At 42.1% G+C, this 21991-nt stretch overlaps 1 protein-coding gene and 1 long non-coding RNA gene across 4 annotated transcripts in view; one reads left to right on the top strand and one right to left on the bottom strand.

Annotated features, from left to right (window-relative positions):
• Window positions 1-21991, top strand: part of PLCE1 (phospholipase C, epsilon 1) — a 348582-nt gene that overhangs the window by 103025 nt on the left and 223566 nt on the right. The window contains exon 1 of one of the 3 annotated variants that reach the window (XM_011988463.1): window positions 1690-2042. The exons of the other annotated variants lie outside the window; for them this stretch is intronic. Within the exon in view, the coding sequence (XP_011843853.1) occupies window positions 1761-2042 (282 nt within the window). The 5' untranslated portion in view covers window positions 1690-1760. Of the gene's footprint in view, window positions 1-1689; window positions 2043-21991 lie in introns of those variants that run through there. 3 annotated transcript variants of the gene reach the window in all.
• LOC105545514 lies at window positions 11984-21441 on the bottom strand. Its single transcript, XR_001006937.1, has 3 exons — window positions 21000-21441; window positions 16709-16846; window positions 11984-13028 (listed from the first exon to the last, which is right to left on the bottom strand). It is a non-coding gene; the product is annotated as an uncharacterized LOC105545514 (long non-coding RNA).

The raw sequence follows: 21991 nt of genomic DNA, 5'->3' as shown, positions 1-21991 counted from the left end.
AAAGAAAGAAAAGAAAAAGAAAAATCATGTATCATAGAAAATGTATTCTGCAAGGAACCCTAGAGCCCATCTAAGTCCAACCTCCTAATTTTCTTTTTCTTTTGTAGAGAGAGGGTCTTGCTCTGACATCCAGGCTGGAGTGCAGTGGTGCGATCACAGCTTTAACCTCAAACTCCTGGGCTCAAGTTATCCTCCTACCTCAGCCTGTCAAGTAGCTGAGACTACAGGCGCACACCACCACACCCAGCTAATTTTAATTTTTGTAGAGGCGGGGGTGGGGGGGGTCTCACCATGTTGCCCAGGAAGGTCTTGAACTCCTGAGCTCAAGCCATCCTCCCACCTCATCCTCCCAAAGTGTTGGGATTACAGGCATGAGCCACCTTGCCTGGCCCCAACCTCCTAATATTAATGAGATTCAAAATGGGAAATGGACTGACTAAAGTCATTGGTTCATGGCAGAACTGGGCCAGGCCAGAGCTGTTTTCATGTGATGTTTGGTACTTACCCCTACATTTGGAGGTCCCACCTTCCTTGCAAGGGCCTTGCATTTAGGCTAAGAGCTCTGGATACTGGCACTTCTGGACAATGGTAGCTAAGAATTTAGGATATGCACTTGGGGAGCCACAACACATGCTTTGCACACCCTTTTGCAGCAACACTTTGTCCCTCTGTGGAGTGCTGAGCATGCTGTGGTTGTGTATCTCACAAAGCTGGCATAAGCAATACAAACTGGTGGTTAGGAAGCATGCCCGACAAACCTGGTACCGTTACTTACCAGCTTACCACTGCTTGACCTCTCTGAGCTTCACCTTCTTCACCTGTAGCATAGGAATAATAATGGTATCCACCCATAGGATTGTTGTGAGGGTTAAATGAGATAATGCATGAAAGTGCTTACACATTGCCTGGCACAGGATAAACACTTCTTAAAATTTACTGTTATGATCTGTAATACATCCAAACCAAATATTCTGCCTCTGGCATCTCCACTAGTCTCAAGCTAACCTCTAATCTGCCATGAAGCCTTACCTGGTCTCTCTTCCAAGCAGGTGCTGTTGACAGACTTTTACCCCTCCCTTCACCCCGCCCCTCACCCAACAGTAACATGACCTCTCACATCTGTTTCACCCCAACCGTGGACCACAAGATCCTAAAGTAATCAATAGCAGTTGCCCATCAATATATAGGGCTAGGAACTCCTGGGTTTTCTTGTTCATCATCAGTTATAGGAAGAAAAATTGACCGCTGGCTTAAACAAGTACTGCCTCTCTTAGAAGTTGTCTTGACTTTGAAGGCACTTAGACCTTTGGGAGGCTCTGCTATTCTGCAGCGTGGCAGGTGCCCACATGCCTGGATGGCTGCCTTCTTTTGTTATTCCCTTGATACTGGGTTCTTCGCACATGCATACACTTTGAGTTCTATTTGCTACCCTTTTTTAAAACCTTGACTAAAACAATGAGTAACTGGGAAGTTCTGAATTTCTATTTGGAAAACAAATTGATGAGATCAGAAAAATCCAAGTAATCCTAAATTTACAGAAGCCAGATTACTAAAACCCAAGGGCATTTTTTTTTAATGTAGAAAAGTTGTATTTCACAGAGGTTTTTGCAATGCCCTGACTCTGGATTGCAGCCCTCCCTCGATTCTGGGTATTACATCATTTCATTTCAGCTAATGTAAACACTCATCACCCTGCATGTTGCAGGATTTTTCACTACGATTTGAATTGGGCTTCATTCAGTGGGTCGTTGTGGTGATTAATGGTTTCAGAAGGAAGTGCAGCAGGAAGAGACTTTGCAGGAATGGAAGAGGTGAGGCAGCTCCATGTGAGATTCTGCAAAAGGATTAAGATTTGGCACCAGGCTTGGTTTCTGTGCAGCCTCTTAGGCAGAGAGCCCCAGGAGAGGGAAGCAGGCTGTCAGCTGTGCCTTTGCACGCTCTCAGCTGCCTTGAAGGTTGGTTGGCTCTTCCCGCTCTCTGAGGTACCCAATTTTACCTTGTTAAAGGATGGATGTGGATGCTGGAGGCTTAAAGAAGACCAGGTAAGGGTTCTTGTTGTCTAAGAAATCTCCCAGCGTTCTTAATGCATGGAATCCTGGGGACTGTTTCTTTACTAGCACCATGGTGCAGTGTTAGCCAAAATACAATTCCTCTGAGACATTTTACAAAGAGGATCAGAGAAGTTTCTTTCCTTGTTAAGAAAGTTTCTAAAACGTTTTAACCTAAAATGCTTAACTATAGAGATACAAATAATTTTTCTTGCTGTGCATTTCAGCTTTGAGATTTTTTTTTGCATGTTAATCTACAAGATCTCTATAGGTATCCTGAGAGTTTATTAGATGTTGGTTTTCATTCCTTTTGCAATGGCTTATGGTATATTATGTATTAACATTTAATGGGATGAAAACTTCTCACTCATTATATTCTTCAGGATACTTGCTTTTGAATAAGTTGCTCTTCTTTTTGCAGATTTGGTTTGTTGCTTTCTTTTTCACCTTTTGGCTTTTGTGATTATAATACTAGTAAGGAATATCCTGAAGTAGAACTAATTTCTAAGAGGAAAAAACTATACTCAGGATTTAAATGCAAACATTTGATAGCATCCCTGATTAAAATGGACTACATGTTTTTTGGTGTTTCAAATATGCTTTTAAAAAAATATTCAGTGTAAATGTCCATAGTTTGTGGGAAACGTAATGCAGTTTATCTGAGTGGTCATTTACTTACAAACATTAAAAGGATATTAGACCTTTGATAAGATTAGCTGAAGAAGAGGTCATTGAAAGGAGTAGTTTTCTGCTAACCACCAACTCAATTCCAAATTCTGTTTCTTTTCTTTAAAAAAATGGAGTTAAAAATAACCCAGAATAAAACTTGAAAACTGTTTTGTTTCTCTGTATTTGGCTAACTTCATCGCAAAGTACTGTGTTTAAGGAATTCAAGCTATGAAGACTACTCTTGAAATGGTTCACATAATTCTATCTGTGAATTTCCATAATCCTTTTCAAGAGCATATGATATTTTATGAGTATTAGGGTTAAAATTTTCAATTAAGTGTTCATTCCTTCTACAACCCTGAGAGATGGATAACAACCCTCAGAAAAATAACATGAGAAATTGTGTCAGTGTCCTGACACAGGCTCAGTTTTCCTGTACAAAGTAGTGTGGAAAGGGAACATTTGGCATATCTCCTTCCTTATGGGAGGTGTGGGGTGTCTTGGTAGAAGTGAATGTCTGTGGTTGTTGTGATAGATGGATAGATGCAGGGACTCCTTGTCACTTTAATTTATTGGAAATTAAATGTTTTCATTAGACGTAGGGGACTCTGACTTTCCAGCTTTGGTTGAGTGAGACAAGGTCTATGCATCCAGTGATTCTTCTCGTTTTTGTTCAGTGAGCCCTTTCAGTCCATGTCATCCTGTTTTTCTTTTTGGAAACAGACTGGCAGCAGTCTCTTGCGTTTTATATTACTTTAATCTAGCATTTTAATCATTGTATTTTCTTTTAGTGGGATGGCTAATAATAAGGTTGGCTTAAGCCTCAATTTGAGAAGGTGTGAGAGTAGCTGTAATCTTTAGGAAAAGAAAATCATTCCAAGAGTTAAAACATGCAGACTCTTAATTGTGCTGTGTCCATTCTCCTATTTTTGGGGAATCTAGACAAGCTATTGTTACAAATGCTTTTCCTAAAATGTTTTCAGAAGACCAAAACAAAATATAATTTTTTGTCAATGTATTACACTATCCTCATTCTGTCTTCTTTCTCCTCATCTGTCATTTTGGACGGAGGGAAAATTGTTCAGGTAAACAATTGAGGAACAATTGCCAGGAACATCTGGGAACAGTTGCCATGAATTATCTTTTCCTTCTTAATGTGATCTTGATGAAGGTTTTACTTGTTTACTCTTTTTATTTCTATTAAAATGGTAAGACATGTGCATGGTTGAAAAAAATTCAAACAGTATAAAAAGGGTAAACAATGAAAGCCTCCTCCATGGCGTCTTAACACTCAGTTCTTCCCTCAGCAGTAAACGATGCTTTAGACCCGTGCTTTTCAAACTTCTGTATGCATAAGCAACACCTGCAGAGCTGGTTACAACACAATTTCTTAGGCTCTTTGGGGTGCGAGGAGTAGATTGAGAGGGGAGAGAAAGATAACTATAGTTCATTATATAGCTGTAGTCTATAGTACCTAAGAGACAGGTGGAATTTGAGTATTCTAGTGACAGCAGGAGACAGGGGTACAAAGAAAAAAAGACTGTTGAGTTTCTTAAGAATTGAAAATGCTCTTGAGACAGTTGTCAGTGAAGAGTAAGAAGCCACGGTCATGAAATAGAGTATTAGAGTAGTGAAGAAATCCAAGGAGCCTCAGCATAAAAATGCCATCGGGAGAGGCCCAGTGGGTGGAAATAGGGAAATAGTCCATAGTTAATGGAAAATATAGCAATAGAAGGGGGTTATGGGCCACCTGACAAGGATAATGAGATTGAGCTGGAAACTGGAATAGGACTGGCCAAGCTAAAAAAAAAATCAGGCCAATTAGCAATAATGAGAGTGTTTATTCACTTGTAGATTGGCAAAATACCTCCCTGGAATGAATTAGGACAAATGGTCACTTCCTGTGCTAATGATTTTATAGCAGAAAAGAAAAAGAAATACCGTAGAAGGTACAGGGAGGTGTCTGTGTGTTAGCCACTGTAATTTAATAACCCTAAGAAATGTAAGATTAATGGCCTGATGCAAGGAATGGAAAACCAAGATAATGTATAACTGATGAGAATTTTAAAAGCATGAATAGTAATTATGAAAAACAGCAAGCCTCAAGGATCTTGTCAATTAATTTTTTTAAAAGGTTAACTACCAAACACCTTTTCGGAAACACAAAATATGACAAGATTCAAAACATCTTTTTGAGAGGCACAGGTGAGAAAAACTAGGTTTTTTTCCCTACCCCACCTTCTTTGTCCAATAAAGTAAGAATCAACAGCCAACGCTAAACACTTTCTTTGTGGCAGGTATTGTGTGAAATCCTTTATGTGCTTTAATTTATTTTGCCCTTATAGCTCTGGAGGTTGGGATCATAATTATTATTTACAGATACAGTGCAAAGAGGATTGCTCAAGGAAGAGCATATTCCTTCATAAGGAAGGGACATCTTTGAAAAAAATAGGAAGTTCAGTTGGAAAACCAGAGAAACCCACCTAGAAAGCCCAGTAAAAAGGTTCACATAATTTAAGGAGCATTCTATAAGAAACTGACATTAAAGCAAAAATAAGAGAGACTTTTATAGGAATCGAAGTGAAGGAGCCAGGCAAAAATAAGGAAGAGACTTCATAAGGAAGAGACATCTTCGAAAAAAATAGGAAGTTCAGTTGGAAAACCAGAGAAACCCACCTAGAAAGCCCGGTAAAAAGGCTCACACATAATTTAAGGCGCATTCTATAAGAAACTGACATTAAAGCAAAATAGGAGAGACTTTTTATAGGAATCAAAGTGAAGCCACCAGGCAAAGATCCAGCAGAACCTTTGCAGATGCTCAGAATACTCCTGGGGCGATAGAAAAAGGAGCCAGCAGACACAATAAATTATTTGCCTTGGTCTTTTCAGAAAAATATATCAAAATCATCTTTAGAAGCAGAGGTACTAGATCAAATAGTAGTAAATGAACAGAATGTTCTAGACTGAGTTGACAAACTGGATATGGATAAATCACAGGGACAGGTTGGCCTTCATCCAAGAGTTCTAAAGGAATTCAAGGGTGAAATCATGGGGCTGTTGTTAAAAGCAACTAATTTTTACTTTCGAAAGTCTAGCAACCCCCTAAACCTTGGTTGCCTGGTAAAATTGCCCAGCTCCATCTCCCTGCAGTACATTATTTAAACATAAATTATAATATGTATGTAAAATATAAAATATAATAAATCAAATAATATGTTTTCAATAACTGTGATTTTGAATTCCCAAACCATGTCACGTCACTGTTTTGAAAGTCTTTGTGAACGTTTCATTCTTGAAATTGCTAAGCATTACCAGCCCCTTAGAATCATGTAAAATAAGCTTATCATAATTCATGTGAACTCAGTAGCAAAAGCACAAAGAAACAAATGGGCAGAGACTCAGTTTCAAGAAAGGATTCATCATACAACGTTACTTCACTAAAGGGGGAAAAGAATCCTGCAGCCTCAGAAACAGACACTCAGTGTCCGTTAATTAAATAAATGCCACGTGAAGGATTTGAAAACTAATCAGCTTTTGAGCTCCTAGCTGCACAGTCCCACTGCCCAATTTGCCTGGTGGTCTGGCCCTGCTCTCATTTGTCTCAGGCCTTCTTCCATTTCTTGAGGTCTTGACTCCGCCTAGCCCTGCAGCCCAGGTGCTCTGTTCTCTGCTTTACTGCAGGTGGCCCTAGTTTTCTATCACCCATGACCTGCACTCTGTGTCGTCCAGTAGAATAATGATGAGGGCCTGGGTAAGACAGAATTGGTGCTGGGTAAGACAGAGAGCCAAGTACAGGTTGTCAGGATCAAAAGCTAGCAGTAAACCAGAGATGTGGAATGGAGATGGTCATTCAGTCATTTAATCCGTATTTCTTTTGAGCTCCTAGAATGTACCAGGCATTGTACTGGGGATATACATATGAACAAGGTAGCCACCGTGATAAAGAGAAACCAGTAAACAATTACAGTAGAGCAAGATTTCTCAATCTGGACACTAGGTTGACATCCAACTATTTCCTAGAGGCAAAATTGCCCCTGTTTGGGAACCACTGTGGGAGAGTATGATAGGTGCGTGAATGGAGAAAGAATAGGCCGTTATGGGAGATCACAGCAGGGCTTCCTAATGCAGACCTGGATGTGAAGGAAGAATGCCTAGAGGAAGTCATATCCTACAAGGCATCTGCAGGGTGAGTAGCCCTCACTTGGAAGTTGGAAGAGGACAGTCAAGGAAGGGAAAGGCTAGACCTGGAGACCAGAGGGAGGAAACCCTGGGTCAGCCATGGGTAGCTACCATGGGTAGCTACTCTTACCAGTGGTGGATGCTCCTTTTGGTGCTAGCCTTATCAGTCCCCAAGGGCCAGAGTTTCACACCCGGCATCTGACAGCATGCTTTCGGAGGCCGTGCTCATGCGCATAGCTGCCACTAGATGAGGAGTGATGTTAGTTTAGAGACCCTTAGGCTTTGTGGTCTTGGGTGCAAAAGGGAAGGAAATCAGTATCTAATTCCATAGAAGTAGAATTCTCACTAAATTGACTGCTCCTTTCAGCTCCAATGCCTATTTTTGATTAGCTAAATCTAAGTTCATTTGACCAAGATTAAAAATTTATTAGCAAAAAAACTTACATGGCTACTCCACAAACTGTTTCCAACTGCTGGTAACTGCAGACCGTTTTGGCAACTGTGTAACAAAGAATACATTGTAATCATCCTTGAAATACCTCCCTTTTCCCTCTATTTGCTCTATACCTGGCTCCTTTCTAGAGAGAGACTGGTCTGTATTTCTACCAGCAAAGGCCCGTTGGCCACATGCTGGGTCAGCCTCAGGACTCATGCAATGACAGGCACATTCAGGAAAGATGCGCTTTGTGTCTTCACATGGTAGGATCCCCTCTGCAGCATGTCTTTTCCTCTTGGCTCCTTGATCCCCTTGTCCCTCAGGGGCCCTTCAGTTTCTTTCTTTCTTTCTTGTTTTTAATTGTTTTGCTTTGGTTTTGGTTTTGAGACAGGATCTCTCTCTGTCACCCAGGCTGGAGTGCAGTGGCACAACCTTGGCTCACTGTAACCTCCGCCTCCCAGGTTCAAGCGATCCTCTCACCTCAGCCTCCTGAGTAGCGGGGACTACAGGCATGCACCACCGCGCCTGGCTAATTTTTGTAGAAATGAGGTTTCATTGTGTTGCCCAGGCTGGAAATTTCTTAAAAACAATGATTGACATTGAGCACTTGCTTGTGTCACCAGCCACAGGGCTGCATGGGAGAGGAGAGAGAGACACTAAAAGGTCAGGGGAAAAGAAAATTACTAAACCTAGCACCATACTAGCCACTTCAAGTAAGCTATTTCCCTTAATACTCCCAGAAAACCCTTAATTGGTGGTGTCTTCCTCACTTTACAGATGAGGACCAGGCCTGATTTTATACAGCTATAAAGGGGTACAGGTGGGATCTGAGCCCTTTGTCAGACCCCGAAGCCCATGTTCCTTCTACTTCTGTGTTCTGGAGGAACTATCCAGGCCAGTGGGCCTTTTTGTGGCCCAGCTCCCAGGCCATTAGGACAATATCATCAGGGGTCTTCAGGCTACAAGGCAGATCTGGACTTGAGGGAGACTGTCATCTTCAGCTGTTGTTGGGGGCTTCTTGTGATCTACATACATCCTTATTTGGGCCATCGCGTCATTGCCCATTCCCAGATTGCTGAGATGGCTTCAAAAGCAAGGACCCCAGTTCTCCTTACCCTCACAGCTGTCCTGCTGCCTGTTCCTAGGGCATGATGGAATGATGTTAAAGATTCCAGAACCAGAATTTAGGAAATCTGGAGACTAGGTACCACTACCTTCCACTTGCTAACACACTGAAGACCAAGCAACAAGTAAATCTGTTGCTTATCCAACAGATGCTTTTGCAAAATGATAAACCAGTTATATTAGTCCATTCTCACCCTGCTAATAAAGACATACTGAAGACTGGGTAATTTATAAAGGAAAGAGATTTAAGTGACTCACAGTTCTGAAGGGCTGGGGAGGCCTCATGAAACTTAATCATAGCAGAAGGGGAAGCAAACATGTCCTTCACCTGGTGGCAGCAAGGAGAAGTGCCAAGCAAAAGGGGGAAAAGCCCTTTATAAAACCGTCAGATCTCGTGAGAAATCACTCACTATCATGAGAACAGCATGAGAGTGACTGCCCCCATGATTCAATTACCTCCCACCAGGTCCCTCCCACGACCTGTAGGGATTATAGGAACTACAATTCAAGATGAGATTTGAGTGGGGACACAACCAAACCATATCACCAACCATAAACCCTACCTGATTGTCTCAACTGGTTGCCCTGGGCATGAAATCACATAATGGTTATGAAGACAGGCTGAAAAGATGCACAACTTACCATTGTAAAGAGATACTGTGTCAACAATAAAGGGGAAAAATTCCTCATTGAATTGGCTTATAGGAGAGACATGTTTGTTAAGCAAAGGGATGAAGGTGACTCCATAAGAAGGTGAGTTCCAGAGAGAAACGTTCGTATCAGTGAGTCTGACTTCTGCATCAGGCTAGCAATTGGAACTTGTAATAAAGGGAAACTTTCTATACTTAGGTAATATGACATTTTGGGCACATGGCATTGTGACTTCTATGAAGGAAAGTACCAAGAAGGTTATAACTGAAAGGATCACACTGATTACCCAACTACCCCTCTCCTTTAACTGATGATGAAACTGAGGATCAGAGACCTGGATGGGTAGACCAAGTTCATGTATAGTCAGAGCTAAAGCTAAGGCTACTCGACCTATAAATAGAGGTTTGTTTACACTGTGTATGTGGGAGAAGGGAAACCATAAAATATCTTTTATTTAGATTTTACTTGAAAATTATCTTTGTAAGGAGATTATGTCTCCCTCCAGAGGCTCTTAAAGATTTGGTCATCATGGACTGCAGGTATGCTGTGCTGAAAAGATTAGGACCTGTGCTGAAGAAAGAACCACATAGGCACACATCAAGGGGAAAAAAATGATTTTTTCTCACAGAATTTATTCATTAATAAATCTATTCTTTCATTCAACCAATATTTACTGTGCTTCCACAACAGTGTGCCAAGTATGATGCTAAGTGCTGGGATATAGGGGTAGACAGACAAGCCTCTTTCCCTTTGAGCTTCCAGTCTAGCTGTGACCAGACTTATTCTGAAATGATTAAGGAAGGTATCCAGTGAGCTATGAAAGGTGGTAAGGTGGAGCTTAACCATAAGAACTCCTGAGCGGCCTATTTGATACAGGGATTTAACAAATGGGTTTCAGAATGAGTGATTCCAAGTAAAAGCATTAAGCCTGGTGGTCTAGTGTTTTGGAAAGTTCAGCTGTTTGCACAGAAAGGAAAAAGGTTGAAATAAGGGAACCCACCAGGAGCCTGCTGCCATAGTCCAAGTATGTGGTGCTGAGGCTTTAGCCAGAGCTGGAGCAGTCAGAATGGAGAGGAAAGGTGTCATCTGAGTCATGCTCCAAAGTAGCATTGGCTGCCTGGCCTAGGGCTTGAAGGAGAGGAAAGAGACAAGGGTGGTGCTGAGGTTTCTGATCTACAGCAGCAGACAGGAGATAGAAATGAGATTATGGAGACAGTGTACATATATGGGGGAAAGTGACAAGGTCAGTTTGAAGCAGCCTGATTCGGAAGGGACCGGGGAATGGCCCAGGTGAGCTGTCCTCGCAACAGCTGCTTAGCCCTCACTTGGACAAGTACATTTAGGAACCTTAGGAAGAGAATGACTTTTCATGTCGTCAAGGAGACTGAACTCTCGTGGAAGACAAGTAGTTGCAGAACAAAACGGAAGATTGCTGGGGATTCACCATTCCTTCCTTTTTTAACAAAAACTTCTTATTGTGTAAATTTTTAAACAAACACAGAAATACAGAGAATAGTATAATGACCCCCTATGTACCCATCACCTAGCTTCAACATTTATAAACATTGCCGATATTGTTTTATCAATCTCCCCTCAGGAGTATTTCCTCTCTACCTTGTTGAAGTATTTAAATCCCAGATTTTATATCACTTCATGCATAAATACTTCATGGTATATTTTTAATAAATAGAGACTTTATAAAAAAAGAATGCAATATTATCATACCTAAATAAATATTTCCAAATTACGATTTAATGACAAGCCTATATTCAGACTTCCCTGGTTGTCTTTAAAATGGCTTTTAATATTTGGTTTTTGGAACAGGAATCAGATGAGGTCCAAATATTACATTTGACTGATATTTCTTATGAATCTTTTCATCTCTAATAGATTATCTCTTTTTATTCTCTCTTTTATACACTCTTTACTTACTGAAGAATCTGTGGCGATGGACCTGTAAGACATTCAGCTTTCTTTGGAACACCTTGAGTTAGTGTTTGAGGCGTACTTCTTATGAGTACAATAAGCATAAAATTGTTAGGTAGTTCTGGAATGACCTATCTTGTATTCCTTCTGTTTTAGGATTCTCAGTCCTCCATAGCTGGTTCTAGGGAGCTGAGTGCAAGGCTGTGCAAGGGCAGCAAGGATTTTCTTTACTAACGGCATATTGAGAACACAGCACAAGCGAGGCCATGCCAGGCCATCTGGGAAATACAGGCAAAGTAGAAGTGCCTTTGCTTGGCTCCGAGGAGCTTATCACGAATTTGGAAGAAAGAAGATTGCCTGAAACTAACAGATTAACACAGGCAGCTCAGTGTTGGGAAGTCAAGTAAAGCTACACTTGGCTCCAACCCCAGCCTTGACTCTTAACAGCTGGGTGTTGGTGAGCAAGTCATTTTATATTTCTGAACCTAATTCCTCTTCTTTAAAATAGCAAGGAAAAACTCTGCCTACTTCAGGATTATATGAAAAGCATGCAGCATGGGCCCTGGAGTTAGACTTTAAGCCCTGCTTCCTTCTGATATTAAGTACCTGCAGTCATGGGCTACTTTACTCCATGCCAGTCCTGTACTCAGTACTTCATACACATTACCTCAGTTTAGGCCTCTCAGCAACCCTGTTTTACAGATCACAAAACTGAGGCTTAGAGAAGCAGTTTCTGTACATTTACCTACTTAGTGAATTAGGATTTAAATGCAGACAAAGTCGAAGCTCAAATGTTAAACTGCCAAGATATATTATTTCTCTCAAATACATATGTCAAGGTTCAATATTCTTGTTTATAAGGAGGGAGCTATCATATCGACTTTATGGAATTATTATGGAAATTAAATAAGACAAAAGGTACTCAACAGATAACAAATGCACAAAAGTATTTGTTTTCATGTTTGTTATTATATCAATGGTTGAACAAGTCTGTAAAACATGAAATTGTACAGAACCATCTATAAACACAATAGGAATATGGAAAATGGAGACGTTAACTTGCATTGAGGCCCTTATGGTGAGAGAGGGGGCAGGGAGGATCCAGTGGGTCTTTGGTTATCACAGGAGATAAAAGCACATTCTAGGATGGGGGAGCAGCCCAAGCAGGGAGACTACATGAATGGGGTGTTAAAAATACCCTCTTTAAACTTCCTATTTGTCCAGTTAATGCCACTGAGGTTTTAATGGTCAGGGAGAACACACAGGTACACCCCTGATGCCGTTAAGAAGACTGAGTGGGAAATTACAAAAAGAGGCTGTGATGAAGAGCCTGGTGCTCTGGTGGGTCTCAGCACAACCTCTGTTTGGTCCTATGGTCTCAGCAAGTTACCAAACTTCTTTGCATCTCGCTGTTTCTTTCTAGGTAAAATGGAGATCATAAAGGACTTAATGATATAGGCTATCTAGGGATGTTTGGGGAATTAGATGAAATAATATGGGGAAAGATAGTGCCGGAAAGACCCAGGGCAGAAACGAAGAGAAGTCAAGAACTTAAGTCCTTCCATTCCCACATCTATGTCACCTTCCCTGCTTCTATTGGGGTTGCAGTCTTCCCTACCCCTTCACCCTCCCTATCTCAGGGGTACCACAGAGTTAGGCTGCTAAAGTGACAAAGTGAAAATGTTCTCAAGGGCTCCCTGCTTTCTGCAGAAAGAGGATCCTGGGTAATACATGTGAGAATCAAGAGGAGAGAGGTTGGATGTGCTCACCTAGGCTGGCTACTTGCTTTTGCTCCCCAAATTTTCTTAAGAAGTTTATTCCCAATTTCTTGGAAAATTTAGAGGAGGGATATTTGGTGTAAAGCAATGACATCATTGGTCTTTGGGATGTTGATTGCATCTCTTTTGGGGAAAGAGAAAGCAGGGAAGGTGACGCAGAGGTGGGAATGGAAGAACTTCAGTTCTTGACTTCTCTTGGTTCTTCCATGGGTCTTCCTGCAGGTAAGAGAGATTTTCAAGTCACTAACACTTTGTTGTGAGTTAATTGTGTCTGCTCTTCCTCATACTGTGTGCAGACCACTATGGAAGATGGATGCAAACAGGAATGACCTGTTGTAAGACTGGTGAGCAATACCAGCTTGGGAGGGTATACAAGTTTCTGCAGGGGCCACAGGGGAGGGTTCCCTGTCTGGAATTGGAGGCTCAGAAGGGGCTTCCTCCAGGAAGCATTTAGAGAAGGAGTGTGACTTAGCTGTAGTTACCACAAAGAGGGAACAGCATTTGCAGAAGCCTAGAAGTGAAAGAGAGGAGTGAGTCCACGATGGGTTGGGGACCCCTGTGGGGAGCTATTTCTGCAGATTCACAGGCCCCTCAGGGCTCTCCACAGAGGAAATATGGTCATTGTTTGTCAGAAGCCCTGCTGAGGCGGCATGAGGCTTATGAGGAAATGGGGCATGAGACAGCGAGGTGATAGAAGAGTACTTCCTAGCAGTCTCTCACCTGCGCACCTCACCCATGTGTGCACAGCACACGGCTCACTCCTTGGGGCTTCAGTGTTTTCATGAATGAAATGAGGACTAATGAAGTCCTTTCAGTTCCTCAGCTCTTTGGCTCTCTGAAAATATTTTTAAAGCTGAGGAAAAAAAAATCAAGTAATACTGAAAACAGATTTCAGTCCTTATTAGGTTGCAAAATGGAAACAGAGACAGAACCTGGTATTGAGAAAGAATTCAAAGAAGCATTTAAGAAGAGACATCTTTGATATTGAGTAGATAAAGAATTTATGGCAATTTTAGTCTACACTGGGCTTGAGTTTCCAACAAACAAGAAATAAATCAAAGGAGAAACCTGAGGCAGAGGAGAAAACCCCCCTCAGAAGCAAGTGGGCATTTGAAAACAAGTGACTCAGGTGACCTCCTGTCGGTGGGGTGAGCTACTCAGTAAAGACAGGGCCAGTGGCTGGCGCAGGGAGACATGCCAGAGTGATGGTGGCAGCAGGTGTGAGTCAGAGAGGCTGAGCTCTCTGGAGGGGCTGGCTTGCCTTTGCCTGGAGGGAGATGGGGGCAAAGGTTGTGGGCACAGAAGGATGTTGCCCCCTGCTCTGTGTGGAGGCACTGAAGGGGTCTGGCCTGGAAGGCCATTTGTACAGCTGAGTGAATGCCACCTGGGCTGGGCAGAACTGGCATCTCTTGTGCGGTGGTGGGCATGTGATAGGAGACATGTACTCAGGACATGTACCCAGAATTGCCTGGGGACCTCCGGGGCTATGGGTCAGAACCACTCGGATGAGTGGGGCTGCAGACGGGCGGCTCTCTGCTCTGCCTGCTGAGAAGTCAGATTCGGACAGGGAAACTGAGACAGGGAGGCAAATGGGTTTTCTCTCCTTGGCATTATAACATGAGCCAGATGCATTGAATCAGGCATCAGCATTGTCACATCAGTAGTGACAATAAGCATCTGTTCTATGCCAAGCATTAGGCTCTGCCCATTATCTACATTATTCCCAGACCTCACAACAACCTGTCTAGGGGGCATTGTTTTTAATCCCCATTTTACCCCATATTCCAGTGAGCCCGAGAAACATTGAGCCTTGAAACTAGTGCATTGCAGAGATGGGGAACCACACCCAAGTGTACCTGTTTCTCTTACATGAGAGAGACATAGTCTAAGTTTTGTTTTCCAATCCCAAGCAGTTGTACCAATGCTGTACTCACAGTAATGTAAAACATAAGCAACATTGAGTATTATTGTTTTTAAGTTTTCACTTTGATAAATGTAAAAATGATACCTTTGTCCCCTTTTGCATTTTGTTGATAACTAGTGAAAGTGAACAACGTGTCTGCCATCTGCCTCCTGGGTGGATTGTCTTCTTGGCTTTGCCCATTGCTAGGCAACTCATGTCACGTCACACGTGAGGACAATACGGTCCAGTGTGTTTGAGTGACCTGACCAAGGTCACACAGCTGCTTATCAGAGGGGCCTAGGCCAGAACTTGTGCCAGCGCCTCTTCCATGGCTATCCTGTCTGCATCCTCCATACCCCAGCCCCGGGCTGCACTCCCAGCTTCTCATCCTGGTGCCACGGCAGGTGGTATGAGAAGCCCACCCATTCCCAGGGGCTATCCAGCAGGAAGACACAATAGGACAGGCAGCTCTTTGACGAAAGCATCCCAATGTGAAATCCTTCTGCAAAAAGCCCTGGAATCTCTTCTGATGAATAATAGGTAACCACTCAGGCATAGTTTAAAATAGTTTGGTTTGTTTTGAAATTTTTTAAAAATACAAAGAAGAAAAACGGTGGAGGAGGCAGTTGGCATGTTTTAAAAGAGTTACTGCTGGAGATTTTAAAAGCCTATATAAAAACTAGCTAATAAACTGTCCATCACAATCTAAAGATAGATATACCTAACATTTCACTGGAGCGCTTGAGGACGAGAACAGCTGTTACTGTGAATCTACTGTTTATTAGGCACTGACTGTCAGGCATCATGCTGAGTTTCTGAGTATTCTCACTTATTCTTCACAACCACCTGATGAGACAGATACTGTTATTGTCATTATCACCATTTTACAGACAGGCAAACTGAGGCTTATTTTTACAAGTGGCAAAGCTAGGGCTTGAACCTTGGGCCTGACTCCAGTGTTTGTGCTATTAATTACTGATGCTACCGACACCCTGAGGACGCATCTAAGCCAGGGGAGTGGCAGCAGCCCTCTGACCTGCAAGAGAGCAATCCTTGTAAAAACAAATTATCCCAGCCACTTTGAATAATAGTTATTGATCCAGAAAAAAGCACCCAAAAGACCACTTTTCAAGATCCTTCCCTTCTTTTAGATGAACATCAGTGCCATGTTTCAGTTTCAGTAATTAAGGCTCAAGAAATTGACTGTACAAACCACCGTGGCACTTGTGTACCTATGTAACAAAACAGCATGCTCTGCACATGTACCCCAGAACTTAAAGTATAATAAAAAAAAAAAAAGAAAAGAAAGAAATTTGCCGTAGGCAACTCTAAGTGTTGAGCTGAAATGACCCAAACTCAAGCATCTTGCCTCCTCCCAGGAGGGCTTCTATCCTTACCCGCACTGTGTGTTGTGCATGCACATGCACACACAATGCAACTCACACACCAAAACAGCTAAGAATAAAATGGGTTTGAATAACTCAAGCAAACAGTTGGTTGAAATTACAGACTCCAAGGCGAGTAGGCAGCAGGCCAGGACATTCTCATTTCATGTCTACCAACAAACTATCTTCTTTTTAAAGAGAAATGTCATTCTGATTTCAGCCATCCTTGCAGGAGGTTTTTCAGTGTAAATTCCTCTTGGCCTTCCTAAGTAAAAATGAAGAACAGCTGATCCTTGTCTTGTCCAATGTATGGTTTTCCCTGGAACTTTTATGAGCTGAGTGGGATGAGCAAGAGAGGAAGTGTTCTTTAAGAGAGTCAATGTGCTGCCACTCTCAGCTGCCTGGTGTTGCCTCTAGCAACTAAGATTTATTTTACAAACACATATATGGTCCTTATTGTACAGCAGGCACTGCTCAAAGCAGTGTACAAATAGTAACATCCTCTTCACAACTCTATGAAGGGGAAAGTTAGGCAGAAAGGAGCTAATTAACTCGCCCAAAGTCACATCGCTAGAGTGGCAGGTGGGATCAGGGCTCAGGTAGCTTGCCTTCGGTGTGCATTACTCGTGGTTAGTAGTGTTGCCAATTTCTTCTCACATAGAGTTGATTATCTTCATGCTGTTTTTCTCACACAGAGGTTAAGCCTGAAGTTCACATATTCCATGACCCTGGGGAGAAAAAGAAACCTAACTACAATAAGCAATGGGAAATGAGTCAGAGCCTGTTGATTTTGATGATTGATTTTGTGAGAGCGATTTGTCAAATGAATGAACAAATGAATGATGGCCTTTTGCGGCTTCTGTTTGCCACCTTGATATTCCATGATTTATTTCTTTTGATCTTCTAAGCCATCTAATTTAAATACCCACAAATTCAGATATTACGATTTTTCTTTTTCTTGAGACGGAGTCTTGCTCAGTCGCCCAGGCTGGAGTGCAGTGGTGCAATCTCGGCTCACTGCAAGTTCCACCTCCCAGGTTCACGCCGTTCTCCTGCCTCAGCCTCCTGAGTAGCTGGGACTACAGGTGCCCACCACCACGCCCGGCTAATTATTTTGTATTTTTAGTAGAGATGGGGTTTCACCATGTTAGCCAGGATGGTCTCAATCTCCTGACCTCGTGATCCGCCCGTCTCAGCCTCCCAAAGTGCTGGGATTACAGGCGTGAGCCACCGCACCTGGCCCAGATATTACGATTTATATTTGGCCTTCAGTCCCCTGTCTGCATCTGGCACAGTGGACTCAACTACAATTCACCTCTTGTGCATTTGACCTCTCACTCTAAAAATAAGGGCCAGATGAATGTTCATATTCCTTATAGAACAGATGATGGTTTTACTAGACGAGTGTGGTTTATACTTTAGAACAGCAGCTGCACATATGGAATGAAATTATTTGAGTAACCTATTTTCAAACCTTGACACACACATTTGGCTTAAAATTCAACATGCGCTTTCTCAAAAAGGAAGCAAATGTAAACAGTCTTCTCATACATTATCCTGCACATCTGAATCCTATGTTTTATTTATTGGTTTCTCTTTTGAGTCTGGAATATAATCAGTTGGAAACAAGAAAGAAAGCCCCTTTCATTCACCTCTTTGTGATGCCATGAAAACGACAGAATGTTTGAGCTGATGAGGGCCCTGGAAATAATCAGAGGAGACCCTCTTATTTTATAGAAGGATTCTCAGGCCCAGAGAAGTGCAGTTTGCCTGGGTCCCTCCAGTCAAAGATGGTGAACATGGGCTTAGAACCAGGTTGCCTGACTCTAGGCCAACTGAGTTGGACAGTGTTGAGGTAAACTCTGAAAAGCTGGTGTTCAGGGGTTCTCCTGCCCACCACAGCTCCCCACCTGACCCCTCCAACCTCGGTCAACACCCAGATACCAGGGATCACCTGTCTGTTATCTCAGACCAGAGATATCTCTTCAAGCTTCAGGCCTGTACTCCCTTTGTGTATTAGGCACTTATCACCACTCATCCAAACAATACATTGACTGATAGCGCCTCCCCATCTTCCTGATCATCTCCCCCATACACACACTCACACAAAACACTTTTAAGGCACAGACCCATTGTTCTCAAAAAGCAGTCTTGATTACCTTGTCCTTTTCTAAAATGTTGCCATTGTCCACTTCACTCACTCCCACTCTTGTATCCCAGTTTCGATGTTGGCACACGGAAAGCACTCAATAAATATGTCTTGAATGAATGAAAGTCTCCTTATTTCCTGCTAAAGAAATTAATCTGCGTTTCTTAGCTTGGTGGTCAAGGCCCTTTATCATCTGGCACTAATCTTTTCCCATTTTGCTCCCTTCCTCCCTTCTGTTCTCTGCCAATTAAACAACCGAATAGCTGTTTTTTAAGGTAAAAATGTATTGTGTACCAATAAACACTCAACTTATTGAATGTTTATGCCAAGCCTTTTTAAACCTTTTTATGAGTGTTAACTCATTTAATTCACACAACAAACCTATAAGGTTGGTACTATCATTATTACCATTTTACAAATAAGGCAATTGAGCCACAAGTTAAGTTACCTCTCTGTGATCACACTTTTAAGACGAGGCAGAGCTGGGATTCAAACTCAGGAAGTGTGGCTTCACATCCCACGCATGTAGCCACTATGCCATGGCTAGCTTTCCTGTTGGTTTATTTTTAGTTAAAACGGTCTGGAAGTACATAAAAAGTAACGATTTTTCACCCACTTCAAAAAGAATTTAGATAATCAATGTGTATTCTTCCAGATGGTTTTCTTATGTTAACTAGTATATTTATATAATTTTAAAACCAAAATTATACATACTACAACATGCCTTTTAAATTTACTATATTTTTGAGATCTTTCCATAAATATTGCTACACATATCTCTTACATATATCACTGCCTCATAATTTTTCATTGTTCCCTAGTATACTCTTATACGGATACACCCCATAATTTATTTTTTCAGTCCCTGTTGATGAACACTTCAGCTATTCCCAAGATTTTTCCCTTAGGAACAATGCTGGAGTGAGCATCTTTATATATCTATGTGTGTAATGCTAAATATTTCTGTAATTCAGATTCCTGGAAATGTGATTGCTGAGTCTGGGGGTATACACACTTAAAACTGTGATAGATACTGATAAATGGCCCCCTCAAAATCCTGTCCTCCCATAAATAGTGTCTCGCAGTTTGCCAATTTTTCCTCCCACAAATAGTGTCTTGCAGTTTGCCATGATTCCCTTTTCCTCTGCACACACATTCAGGAATTGAATGCTTCTGTCTTAACTGTTCCAGTCCTTTCCTCTCTGGGAGCTCATATTCTCTGCTTGTCTTGCCTTTATGCCTCTCTTTTTGCACAATGAATGTATTTTTTCTTCCCATGCTGCTCCATACTATCAAATCCTCCTTATTCACTGAGGGGTGCTCATGTTGTCTCTGTCTCCGTCTGTCTGTCTCTCTCTCTCCCACACATCCCTTTCTCCTTCCCTCTCCCCTCTACCTCCTTGGTTATATAAAACCATAGTGGCTTCTTCGATACAATATTCACATCAAGGCGTCTCAGAGGCTACCTAGAGAAGAGTGAGTTCTGATTGTTCCTGGCAGTGGTGACGCTTTATGTGGTGCCAATTGGGTTGATATTTGTAGCGTCAGTATTCAGCTGTGTTGTTAAAGATGACCTCATTTTGTACCCATTATTTAGGGCACAGCAGCGAGCGTGATTAAGAAAGGAACAAAGAGTTTTAAAGGAAAGCAAAACTGGAGAAGAGCCTTTTAAATGATGAAGGAGATGAGAAAAAGGAAGATAAAGGCAAGATGTTGCTGAACTCCTCCTTCATGCCACCCCCCTAGCTTGGTGCTTTACATACATTATTGCATTTAATCCCCCAGTGAGAACAGACTAAACAGATTAGACATGGTCTGTCTAGAAGACAGGAGGAGGATGTGAACAAAGTTTCTGAAGTCATAAATAGTTCTAGTGTAAAACTACAAAGATACCCCTTGAAGTTACAGCAGAGTGAGTTTAGGACAAGAGAAAGGTAGTAAGTAGTACTTCCAAATGGGGCTAGTAAACAGTGGACTCTGTAGCCAAAAGTGTGAACAGATGGACAATTTAAATAGCTTTTTAAAAAAGGTTTTGGACAACTGCATGGTAATACGTTGCTACTGGATTTCCAATTAGAGTTAGGATGCTTGGAGTCTTTAGCCATTCATATTGAGGTCAAGGAGTCTAACGGTATGTACAGCCCTGTAGTCCATGAAGGCATCTGGGGGAGCAGAAGAGATGACATTCGGGGCTTCCATCATCCCTCTTTAAACCAGAATCTCTCTACTTCTTATCTGTTGAAAGTTCTGGGCTGCTACATGAGATTTCCTTTGTGAGGGACAAAAAAAAATTGTTACATTTTTTTAAAGTCTACAAACCATTGCATTAGTTGTTTGACTCCACTATTGGAGACAAGCGCTGGGCTGGATGGACTGTGGATCTAACCGACGGAAGGAAATTTCACTCACGGACCAAGGCTCCACCATTGCTTCTCTCAATTCCATAGTACAAGCGAGAGTCTGACAGCCTTGTAGCTCAGCCCTGACCTCAGTGGAGTGAGGACTCAGTGAGGTGAGAGAAGGCAAGGGCAGCAGCAAGAACTGCTCCTGTTTGTGAAAGAACATCCCAGTCCATTGGTAAGGCCTCCTGGCCCCATTCCACCCTATCACAAGCAAGGTGGGAGCTCCCCTGCAGCCAGTGCCCCCAAGTGCCTTGCCTACTGTGTGCCTTTGAAGGAAGAGTCAGGGAGGCCAGGAGCCTCAGCCGCAGCCCTGGCTCACAGGTTCTGTGCTATCACCGAGCTACTTACTTCACCCCTACTCTTGCCTGGTCTTTCCTTTGGGCTGTGAGTCAGAAGACAGTGGTTGAAGTCTCTGCTTACCTAACATTTTGCAGCCATAAGTTTCTCTAGCACTCTCAACCTCTTTCTAACCCATGGTCTCATCTGTGTTTCTGTAACAACTCCTACTAATCAGGCTGTTAGGAGGACTGACTGAGATAATGCAAGCTAAACACTTTTCAGGGTGCCTGCTGCGTGGTAAAGCCTCAGTAAATGGTAGTATTGGTGGTGGTAGTTGGGTCATTTTTATACCCCCTCCACCCCCTGCTTCCCCTGGCTGATATCCTGGTTCCCAACCCTGTGACTTGGAGGGACTTGGGCTTCTGCCATGATACCTGCTTCTGAGCCAGTAATCCCTGACCCTGACATCTTCCTGCTGCCTTCCAGTCCCACGGCTCACCTCATCAATACTGATTTTCTGTCCCTGATTGTACCTGCAGTGACATCACAAAGCACAATACATTATACACAGTGATACCCAGTAACAGCCCTCTTTGTATGTTACTGCATTTAGAAAAGTACTGTGTCTTTTAAGAGCACTTCACATATGTCATTTTATATTTGATAGTCTTCCTTTTCTGCAATCGAAATGTAGAAATATCAATGATTTGTCCTAAGGTGCAGGCTTGCTAGTGATAGACAGGCAGAAACCTAGGTCCTCTGAATCCCAACTTCTTGTTACCATTTCCTGCCATCCTTTGAGTTTATGTATTTAGATATATTGGCCTTTGCTTTGATTTATATAAACTTGTAGGTTTCCCTGTGAATCTGGGAGCAGGATGAAGGTAAGAGTTTAACTTCTGCTTTGCAGTTATAGTGTAGTCAGCTGCTAAAACATAAGAATACTATCTAGGTGTTAATGAAAAAAATATTATGTGTTAATGAAAAAAATATTATTTTTGACCATTTTTGTTTCAAAATGTTCTGGACTTATCTCAATAAACAGCTGTTAAGATGTTTAT

This window comes from Mandrillus leucophaeus, unplaced genomic scaffold, assembly GCF_000951045.1.
Source record: "Mandrillus leucophaeus isolate KB7577 unplaced genomic scaffold, Mleu.le_1.0 Scaffold331, whole genome shotgun sequence".
Lineage (NCBI taxonomy): Eukaryota > Metazoa > Chordata > Mammalia > Primates > Cercopithecidae > Mandrillus > Mandrillus leucophaeus.
The sequence above is the reverse complement of the archived record's forward strand: the minus strand, read 5'-3'. Positions and strand labels throughout refer to the sequence as shown.